The sequence below is a fragment of the Triticum dicoccoides genome, chromosome 7B (assembly GCF_002162155.2).
Source record: "Triticum dicoccoides isolate Atlit2015 ecotype Zavitan chromosome 7B, WEW_v2.0, whole genome shotgun sequence".
Classification (NCBI taxonomy): Eukaryota; Viridiplantae; Streptophyta; class Magnoliopsida; order Poales; family Poaceae; genus Triticum; species Triticum dicoccoides.
In genome coordinates, this window is record NC_041393.1 from 144,719,558 (window position 1) to 144,730,618 (window position 11,061).

Here is an 11,061-nt window from a genome sequence, read left to right on the forward strand (position 1 = left end):
ACCCTGACCGTCCACGCACCATCGGACGGACGACGATCGTCCATCCCGTCCACGCACCGTGTCTCAGCCCAGGGTGCAGTAGTATACCGCGTGCAACCCGTGGTCAACTCCGATTCAAAAAAACAATCCCACCACTCTCCGCTTCGACTCCAGACGACGCCCCCGCTGCCCCCCGCCGGAACCCTAGGAAGTCGCCGCCCGTCGCCGGGCACGCGGCCGCCGCCATGACCGGGTGCGTCGCCCCTCCTCGATCCGATCGCGTAGACCTTTGCCCTCGCCGCGCTCCGCCGATGGTTCGACCCGCCGCGGTGGAATGCGATCTGCCTAGGTCGGGATAGGAGGCGCCGGCTGTTTTCTATCCCCTTCTCATGTCGAGCTCGGGTGGGATTAGAAGGTGGCGCCCCTTTGGGGTCTGGGAGCTTGCGGGGTCGATATCCCCCTTCACCACTAGTTTGTGCGGTTCAATGGATGCACGATTTGGGCATCGGAAGGGTGGGATTTTGTACAGTTAAAAATGATCACTCTGTTAAGGATTTGGATCGAAAGGCGTCGTCTTTTCTTGCATGTGAAGCTCGGCGTTAGGATCACGGCTCGATTCTTGCCTGGGATGTGCATGGAAGGCAGGATCAGTTTGGGTGCTGCAGCGTCCATAGTTGGATAGCGTCAGTGCTTTGTAGTTTTGCAGTTACGCTTGCAATTGTCTGGCAGAAAGATGACGTCTTTGCATTGGTTATGGTTGAGAGGGACATTTTTTTTTCTATACCGGGTTAGCACTATGTATGCACTTTGTCCTTGGCAATTAAAGAAAATACACTTAGTTTTAGTTGAATGGAGACATTTGTTTCTATTCCAGGTTAGCAGTATGTATGCACTTTGTTCGATAGCAATTAAAGAACTTACGCTTTGTTCGATAGCAATTCGGGTAGGCTTTTTTTGACCCCGGGTGACTGTTTATTTAAAAAACGTCAAAGGAGTTCATTCATCGTGTCACCGTCGACTCTGCTGTTGTGTCCGTCAACTTTTGGATGGCCATCATTTCAGCATGACTAATTAAAGATCACTTTCCAACGTTTTCTTCTATTTATCCGATTAGCATTGCATGCAAACTTGACCTCAGTCATTGTTATTGGTTGTTAGTTTTACCAGTATCATGGTTCCTTGGTAAAAAAAAATGTTTCTTTCAAACAGACTTCAGCTTAGCAGCGCTTTAATTTGGATTTACACTGTGTAGCCAGAAACCAGCTGTGCAGTCAAATTTGGTCCTGTATTTTGTAAACGAGATGCTTGATCAATATTAACACGAAGGATATATTGAGGAACTATGCATTAGTGGTACATATTTGTTTGTATTTTGGTGTGCTTGTCAGATTCCAAATCTGGTTCATTTTGTACCTGTACAAGATTGACTGGGTCTGTTTAATGAAATTATCCCCTTTCTTGTGCCAGCCTTTGGTTCTTCCTTTTTGTGGTTATAATGCTGTTGATAGGTGCATAAATATGCATTGAAGTTGTGATAATGTTGTTGGAGTTGGGAGCAACTTTTATGTATTCATCTATCTTAACTCTACTGCTAATAATTTCTGCAGGACATCCTGGCTAATTGATAGCCAAAGAATTGCTTCGAAAATAAAAAACGTTTCTGGGTCACGGGATCTCAGTAAACAAAAATGGTTGAGCAACCCAACTAAGGAGTGCCCGAATTGCAGCCACGTCATTGATAACAGTGATGTAAGAGTTGTGCCTTTGCATTTCTATTATGCAAAATTGAACTAGCTGTGGTGCATGTGTATATCATTTGCATTTTGTTGTTAGTATGGTTGAATGGCTGATTCGTGCTTATTTAAAATAGAGGATTTAGAGAAAAACCTATATAGTTAATGTTTAAGCGATTACTGTTATCTTTATCCAGCCTTCTGCTCATTGGTCTATGTTAATAAGGCAATCACTTCTTCCTAAAGCTGGAATTGATTCTGTTATAATTCTGTGACTTTGTGATTCTCATGTTCCAGATCAAGTGTTGTGTGAATATATTGTTTCTAAAGTTTTTGAGTTTTCCCACTTTGAGACTCGGATTAGTATTGTTAATTAGTAATGCCCAGTAAGGTACTAAGGTGTAATGTAAACTGCAACCCTCTGATGAATTAAGGTTTCTCTACAGGTTGTTCACCAGTGGCCTGGTTTGCCAAAGGGTGTAAAGTTTGATCCGTCTGACCAGGAACTGCTTGGGCATTTACTGGCAAAACATGACAAAGCAGGCTCTCAACCTCACCCATTCATCGCTGAATTTATTCCAACAGTTGAGGAAGCTGATGGTATCTGCTACACTCATCCACAGAAACTTCCAGGTTCCCCTCAGTTTAAATCTTCGAAGTACCCAGATATCTTCCTGTGTTTGCTATCTGGTCTTTTTCAGTCAAACCCAAGGCCCAGCATTTGTACTAAATCTAGCAGTATTTTCGGTGTTGGCAATAACATTATTCTTTTCATTCAATATATTACCTTTACACATATGTCACTCAGGAACATTCTACAAATCTGCTATGACGTCTTGCATCTCTAGACTGGTTCAGTTCCGGTCCTTTTTTTTCAAACGGGGACTTCACTTTCTTTTATAAAGCACCTTTTTTTATAGCTTTGGCAATAGAAGGATGCTTTTGTGAAATTTAATCTGTTTTCTCTGCTCTGCTTTGTTGCCTTTCATTACTGTTGAATTAACTTCATCTTTTTCAGGCGTTAAGCAAGATGGAAGTGTATCACACTTCTTCCACAGAACATTTAAAGCATATAACACTGGGACGAGGAAGCGTCGAAAGATCAACACTAGTGATCTTGCAGATGTTCGCTGGCACAAGACAGGCAAGACAAAGCCAGTAATGATTGATGGACAGCACCTTGGCTGTAAGAAAATAATGGTGCTATATATGAGTACTGTGAAGGGTGGGAAGCCCAAGAAGACTAACTGGGTGATTCATCAATATCATCTAGGCACTGGGGAAGATGAGCAGAATGAGGAATATGTTGTCTCCAAATTATTTTTCCAGCAACAGAATGGGGAAAAGAGTGCATTAGAGTTAACCAACACTGATGTGATGGAAACTACAGTTGCTGTAGCAGATCTTACTGACCTCCCTGAACCAACCGCGGAAGAAGACGATGAACGTATTAGTAGTATTAGTAACCAAGAGGTTCTTCTTAATAATGAATATAATGCTGACGAGGAAGCCCTTCATAGCCATGAACATAATACTTATCAGGTAGTTGCCTATTCATATCGCTATATTTCTATGCATTGTACGTTCTAGTCAAGTTGAGTTAGCAAACAGAACATAAGAAGTGTTTAAGGTAACTGAATAATGAAGCCAGTAACTGATATGCAGGAAAATGGAGATTGTGAAATAAACATGGAAGAAAAAGCTGCTGATGAAAATGCCATCTATCCATCCTCTGAAAAACCCGAGGATGGAGATAATCCCCCATCACAAGATCCAAACTTGTGGGAAGGTGATTCCCAGTTTCTGTTAGATTCTCAGCAACTAGCAGAAAACTTGGCCATTTGTGACGAGTTCCTGCAGAGTCAGACCTCATGCGGCGATGGAGATGAGCCAGGTTTGATCAAGCCTCGCCTGGCAGTTTATGCCCAATTGCCAGTAGAGGACTTGAAGAAAGATCTGCAAGAATGCAAGGACTTGGGCCCTTCAGACAATGCAATTCTTGAGCCTGAAAACAATGCTGAACTTCGATTGAGCCAACTCGTAAGATTTTGATACCTTGAACCCTCATGCAGTTTGTTGACATGTTCAGTTTTCCCTTTCCACCCTGGGTTTGCTAATCCGTGCCTTACTTGCAGGAATTTTCACAGGACAGCTATACGATGGGAATTTTCACAGGGCAGGTGGCTGATTGACGTCGTCTCTCCTTGAATGCACTGCCAGCCCAGCACCCTGCTCATGAAGAAACATCCGAAACCCCTTTTTGCGGGACAATATTAGAGCAATATGCTGCAAGCATCACCAATTGTGGTTTTCAGCTATGTGGTGATGTGGCTGTTTTGTCTCGGTGAATCCGAGTTGTAACCCGCCAGCTTAACATGTTGGCGCTGTATATGAGTCGGCGTGTTTATGCACTGATGAATTGCTCTCAGGCATACGAACTGTTAAGTTATGAAGAAGGCCAGAAGGTGTGATGCTGTGCGCTGGTTACTGTTCAGCCCTAGAACTAGTTATGTCTGGCAGCATGCGTTTGTAAATTGTAAGGATTAGCTGCCTCATTTTGGGAATCTTGAATGAAATGGTAAATGATTAGCTGAAGTGCTGATGAGTTTTTCTTCAGTTATAATTATAAATCCTGAATCTGAGTTGTCTAATGATGATGCGTTGACAACGTTGGCCGTCATGGTACCACCTATTAAATGTAAAAAATCACTTTCATGTGCTGGATTAACACCTTGGTGAAGTTGAGGGTGAGAATTTCGTGCAAGATTGATCTTGTGATAATCACATGACAGAGATGGAAAACCAACCCCAACTTTTTCAACTCCTTTTCAGTGTCTGGTATATAGTATCTCTCTATAAGTCGGTATATAGTTTCGAATGGATTATAACCGGCAGGACTTGACTCACTTGACAGCCATGTTGGGTAGGTCCCGAGTGGGTTGGATTTAGGGTCTGTTTGGAATGGCGGAATAGAAAAGGGAAACGTTCACAGCCGGTCGACCGGCTGCCTGTTCCGCCGGTCACGGCCACGCACGCGCGCCAGGTCATCTAGGTGGGCCGCACGCAACAGCGCATCCCCATCCTTATCCTTATCTTCTTTATCTTCTGGAATCCCCTCGTCCACTCGTTCTCTTCCAGCAGCTCTTCTCTCCCTCGTCTGAAAGAAACACCACTCTGCCATGGATTTGCTTGAGCACCACTCCCTCCTCTCCTCCAGGCGCACGACCTTCGGGTGTTGCGTAGGTGTTGCGATGCTACAACCGCCACCGGAGATGTTGCAACCGTCAATGGATAAGCTACCACCGGCTGACAGATATGCTACAACCAGCGACGGTGAGTTCTGGCCGGCGACGACGGTGCCACCATTTGCTGCAACCAGCAACATAAGAGCTACCACCGGTGGACATACGTGCCACAACTAGCGATGATGAAGTTTTGGCCGGCGACGACAGCGATGTGATTGCTGCAACTGGTGGACGGAGAGCTACAAACGACGGACGTATATACTGCAACCCGTGACGGTGAAGTGTGGCCGGCGAGGACGGCGCTGCGATTTATGCTGCCACCGGTGAATGGTTCTGCTACAACCAGCAACCATAGTGTTACAAGCAAGCCGCCGAAGTGGAGTCCCTGTGACCGGCACTCTACTCGACGGATACGGCGGACCGGCAAACAGGAGATGAAAGCTGCAACCGGTGGGCTGAATTGCTGGAACCGGCAACGCGTTTTGCTGCATAGGGGCAAAACCACAAGGACACCAGCGAGCAGCCCCGGCGAGATGCGATGGCGAGCTGCACCGGCAAGCCGGCGAGCTACGACGGCGAGCTGAACCGAGCTGCAAATGTGAGCGGTGCCATGGAACTTTCAAGCAGAGGTTGTGGGAGGACGCTGAGCAAAGCATGTACATGAAGATACGGACGTGTGTGAGGGGTTAGCTGGCTTAACCTGTGGTCACGGGCGCCCAAATCATGTGGCTGAGCGGCGCCCGGCCCAAATTGGGCCGGTCGACCGGCGCCTAACAGTCGCCAATAGAAAACCACGGAGATACGTAGAAAATAAGAAAAGCGACTTCACATGTGGTGTGTCAAGCTAAAATCCTTACAAATTCTTTAATGCAGAAGAGACGTTGTTTGATTGTGACGATTTGATGCTTCACAAATTAATGATACAGTCCATGATTATGGAGAGAGAGAGACGAGTCAAGGCTCGTATTAGATTTCCTCCATATTTTTTTGAACCCTACGGACAAATGCATTTGTTTCAAAAGGACATAATATGTGCAGTACAGATTCAGTTTTCTGATCTTGGTCGACCACCTAAGGCCATGGTCGACGCTACATGTTGGACTGATGCCCCACCTGCCACCGTGCCACGTCGGCTCAGTCGGTACAACTCATGCAAAACACCCGCATCTTTTAATCGGACACCCGGGAACAAACGTATGGCTGTCTAATTATTAACAACATCAACGTCACTGTCCCCCTCAAAAAAAAAAAGACATCAACGTCACTGCGTATGTACAGATCGACACGATTAATCATTTTGGAGGTAATAGCACTGCAGGTCTCTGAACTTGCACAGCATGTGATAATTTGGTCCTTGTACTTGCAAAAATAGATTATTTCATCCCTGAACTTGTCATGGAGGTGCAAGTTTGGTCCTAGGCCAATCACAGCTCGCCAAGTGGATGCCAAGTGGACTAGCTGGTCAGCGCGCCACATTTTGCACTTAGGCCCCTGCCTTCTTCCCTTATCAACCCGCAGTGCACCACCAAGTGGCACCTGTGTTCTTCGGAAATCTATTGAAAGGTGTATGCTGAAGCTTTCTGAAAGGTATATGCCCAGTTACCCAAGTCATTGTCATTGTTCGACACATCAGTCTGGGGTCGGTCTCCCTTTCAGTTAAAAATTACTAACAAGCAATTAACTACACCGTACAGGTCACTGCTGAGGCCAAACTCAGCTAAGTTAAGCCTCGGTTAGGCATATCGATCTGCCCCAGTTACATGGTGCGAGTAATTCAAATGCTCCAACCATTGCCGGTTACATGCTCCACCCGGCGGCAATACGAACGTACCATGACAGCAAACCGTCTGGCAATGCGTGAATGAGTGATCAGACTTCATAGAAATAAACGTGAGAAAGAAGATAAAATAGAATGTGGACTGGCCTCAGCTCTTGTGGTAGGAACAAGAGTGTGCTCACCTCAAAGTATTGATGAGTACGTATCATCGATACCTGTGTTGGTATATTCTGTTGAAAGGTGTATGCTGAAGCTTTCTGAAAGGTATATGCCCAGTTGAGTTTTCTGAAAGGTGCATGCTGAAGTTTTCGTTCGGCCTTCCATTGTCACCGATTAGGCCCTAACTAATTCCCTTGTTGTAATTCTTGCAGAATTGCTGAACAACAGATAACCTGTCCACCTGTCTCTAGGAATGGAACCTATACTTAACCAAGACTATTTATAAGATGGACAAAACATAACAGGCCTAAACGGTCTTATATTAGTTTCCAGAGCTAGTGTTCTCTCGATGCGTCCGAAAGAATCAGATGAACCTGTACTCTTGTAGTTCGCCAAAATTAAGATGGAGAAGGGACGGCATCTTCTCTGTAGCAGCTGCTCGTGCTCTGTCAAGATAATAAGGTAGCACTAGTTGTGCTGTGATGAGCTAGTTAAACTAGTGCATGTTGACAAAGGGGTTCACCAAACAAATTGAACTGAATGTTACTAGTAGACGGTCCAATTCTTCTATGTTGGGGTGGCTAGGTTTTATACTACTATATGCATTTTTCTTCGTTATAATCTACTACTACACGCCAGGCACAGGCAGAGTTTCCACGGGTCCTCGCTCGCAGTGTTTGTTAACTGAGCTGACACCTCACCTAATAAGTGAAACAAAGCCCTTACTATACACGGCGTGCGTTCCTATTTTGAGTTTTAAAACTCTTGACGGAAAACAGCGACGGAGAATTGTTCAGAAACGCGTTGGCGTGGGTTTCCCCTGCCCTGGCAAATTACACTAGCACACTCGGTATTTTTCTCTTTTCATCTCTAAAAAAAGGAAGAACCTCGGCCTCTGCATCGAGGGCCAACCAATCATCGTTAATATGCATCGACAACTACAACATCAAACATTTGTCAAATCAAAAAGCCTAGATCACTACAAAACAGAGCATCTGCAATTTTCACAAGGCTAACTCGGCATCGTAGGCGTAGCTGCCGCTGGCCACGGAGCTGATCTGCACCTCGCCGTCGTTGTCGTCGTGGATGACGTCGACGAACACGGCGTCCTCCTCCTCCCCTTCCTGGAGGAGCACGACGTTCAGGTCCGCGGCCGGCGCGCCGTTGCAGCTGGCCTTGAGCTGGTCCTCGAACATCTTCTGCAGCCTCTTGCCCTGCTCCTCGATCCTCACCTGCAGCCTCCGCTGTATCTGCCGCCAGCAACACCAACCAAGTTAGACAAATCACATGTACTTTTCACTGACAGGCATGCATCAGGGCCTAATTTTCTCTTTGGTACGTAGTATATGTTTATATATATGGCGACTTGGCAAGCACACCTCAACTGGGCATATACCTTTCAGAAATCTTCAGCATACACTTTTCAACAGAATTCCAAAGAACACAGGTGCCACTTGGTGGTGCACTGCAGGTTGATAAGGGAAGAAGGCAGGGGCCTAAGTGCAAAATGCGGCGCACGGACCAGCTAGTCCACTTGGCATCCACTTGGCGAGCTGTGATTGGCCTAGGACCAAACTTGCACCTCCATGACAAGTTCAGGGATGAAATAATCTGCTTTTGCAAGTACAAGGACCAAACCATCACATGTTGTGCAAGTTCAGAGACCTGCAGTGCTATTACCTCATCATTTTGTGACGTGCTGGTCCGTCCGAGTACCAGTGTTCATCACGTTGCTAAAGCTAGCAGTGACGTTTACTCTGCAATAGATATATTGCTGACGTCGGTGGTTTTTGTTTGAGAAACTCACTGTCTATGGTTTGGTATTCATAGTACTACCTCCGTCCGGGTTTAAAGATTCCGCTAGCCACGAAGCATCGTCCGTTTTTACAAGGCCTTGGCAGCCTTGGCAGCCTTGGTAGTTGCACGCATAGTTTATGGCTGCTTTTTCATTGGTCGCATGCAAAGCAAAGTGAGAAAGTGTTGGGCCCTAGCTGCATGCACACTCAAGTGCCTGCTTCTTCATTGGTTGCATGGAGGAGAGAGGAGGACTAATTGCTCTGTAGCCATCAATTTTATCAAGAGTTGCACCATGCCTTGGTACGAGAGAATTGGCTCACGGGACTTTTAATCCCAGACGGAGGTAGTACTCCCTTCGTTCCTAAATGTAAGCCTTTGAAGAGAATTAACTATGGACCACATACGGAGCATGATGAGTGAATCTATACTCTAAGAGCAACTCCAACGAGCCGACCTAAACGGACGGCGATTTCGTCCGCTTTTTGTCCGTTTGGGTCGGCCAGGCGAACACGGACGTCCGCTTCCGCGTTTGGGTCGGCGTATGCGCCCAACACGCGTCCGACCCATTTTGACGGCGCCGACAAAAAATACTATGCATGCATATTTCAACTGAAAATAACTTTAACTAAACATTAAAGCCGGCCAGGAAAGCCGGCGAGAGTCCACACGTCCACATTAGCATTAAAAAATTAAAAAAACTAACTACGAGGCGGCGTGCTGCCCAGCGCACCCCTAGTCGTCGTCGGCGTCCTCCTCCTCCTCCTCCTCCTCGGCGTCCTCCTCCTCCTCCTCCTCCTCGGGGTCGGTGAGGTCGATGAGCGTCGGTGGAGGGCCGGCCCAGGGGAACACCGTGGCCCATGCGGCGGCGACGTAGTCCGGGGGCAGCTATTCCGGCGGGGGTAGTGCCGGCGCGGGGGGCTGTGTCGCCGCCTGTGTAGCCGCGGTCTGGTGCGCCTCCTCCACAGCCTCGCGCGCCTCCTCCTCGAGGTCACGCTCGAGCATCTCCTCGTACTCGCCTTGAGGCCGCTCCTCGGCCAGCCGTCGCTGGCGCCAGTGCTCGAGGTAGGCCGCTTCCTGCGCCGGGGTCACCTCCATCCAAACCGGTGGCACGGACACCCACTCGCGCACCACTCCCGTCCAGCAGAAGCTCGCGATGGAGCCCGCCTGCGGCTGCGGCTACGGGTCGGCCTTGACGAGGCGTCGGGGAGGGGACGGCGGGGCCACCGGCGGCACCACGCAGTCGCCGACCGCGGAGAGGGCCATGGCCGCCTGGTAGCGAGCTTCTTCTTCTGCCGCCTCCGCCCTGCGCCACTCGTCCTCCTCGCTCTCCCGGTAGACGGCCGCAAGGGCCGCCTGGTAGGCGTCCTCTGTCGTCGTTCTTCCTCCCTGACGACGAGCGGCAGCGGCGGCTCACTGCGGGCGACCGCTCGCACGTCGCGCCGCCTCGCCTCCACGTGCTCGAAGGCAAACCAGCGCGCCCAGTTGGGCGAGTCGAAGGCATGCGCCTCGTCGCGGCGCTGCTCCGGCGTCAGGAGCGCCCGCCGGCGACGCACCTCCTCCGCATGCGCCCTAGCCGACCGCGGCGCCGCCGGCACCGGGATCCTTTCCGGATCCAGATGTCAGTCGTGCGGCAGCGTCACGTCGAGGTACGGCAGCGGCACGCGGTGGCACCAGTGCCACTCCGCCTGGTGCACTGGCGCGTTCACCCGCTGCCTCTGCCGGCGAGCCGGCGCAGGCGGAGGCGGGGTGAACTCCGCGGGGAAGGGGACGACGGGGGCCTTGCCCTACGACTTGCTGCTGTTGCCAGAGAAGAGCCCCATTTGGGCGGCTGGGGTGGCTAGGGTTTGCTTGCCGACGACGGGGAGCGAGCGTGGCCTAAATGGGGACGGGAAGTGGATGAGGACGGCCCCGCCACACGGTCGGCTTAAAAAAGGACGACCGTCGTCGCTGACGCGTGGACCCGGGGTCATTAATTAAGCTGACCGATGAGGGGGCGGGTGGTTGGGCGACCGCCAGGTGGGGCCGCGGCGGACGCCGAGAAGACGTGCATGGCGTCCGTTCCGCGTCCGCGCCGACGCATTTGGGCCGGGCACGTTTTGGGTTTGGGTCGGCGCGCTGGGCCTCCACTTTGGTCCGCGCCGACCCAAACAGATGACGGCGGACGAAATGGATCGCCCCGTTAAAGTTGCTCTAAAATGCATCTATATACATCTATATGTGATCTATAGTGGAATCTCTATGTAGACTTGTATTTAGAAACGGATGGAGTAGTACAGATTTGCTGTTTTGATCGGTTCTCGTCGCGTATACGACGTGCAGGCAAACGACAACGCGAATACCCTTTTTTAGAAGGGACAACGCGAATACTTTT

The 11,061-nt window shown here is 49.2% G+C and overlaps 1 protein-coding gene across 1 annotated transcript; it reads left to right on the top strand.

Moving 5' to 3' along the window:
- The first annotated feature begins 121 nt into the window (after nt 1-121).
- On the top strand, nt 122-4,307 carry LOC119340429 (SUPPRESSOR OF GAMMA RESPONSE 1-like). The gene is made up of 6 exons (XM_037612337.1): nt 122-232; nt 1,587-1,728; nt 2,159-2,345; nt 2,731-3,254; nt 3,378-3,752; nt 3,848-4,307. Exons 1-6 carry the CDS (start codon nt 225-227, stop codon nt 3,902-3,904), a joined length of 1,293 nt encoding a protein of 430 aa, XP_037468234.1. The 5' UTR covers nt 122-224; the 3' UTR covers nt 3,905-4,307.
- The last annotated feature ends 6,754 nt before the right edge of the window (nt 4,308-11,061 follow it).

Excerpts from the sequence above, each read along its gene's own strand:
- LOC119340429 (XM_037612337.1), top strand. Across the intron at positions 1,729-2,158 it reads ACGTCATTGATAACAGTGAT|GTTGTTCACCAGTGGCCTGG; the intron begins GTAAGAGTTGTG and ends GTTTCTCTACAG. Across the intron at positions 2,346-2,730 it reads TCATCCACAGAAACTTCCAG|GCGTTAAGCAAGATGGAAGT; the intron begins GTTCCCCTCAGT and ends CATCTTTTTCAG.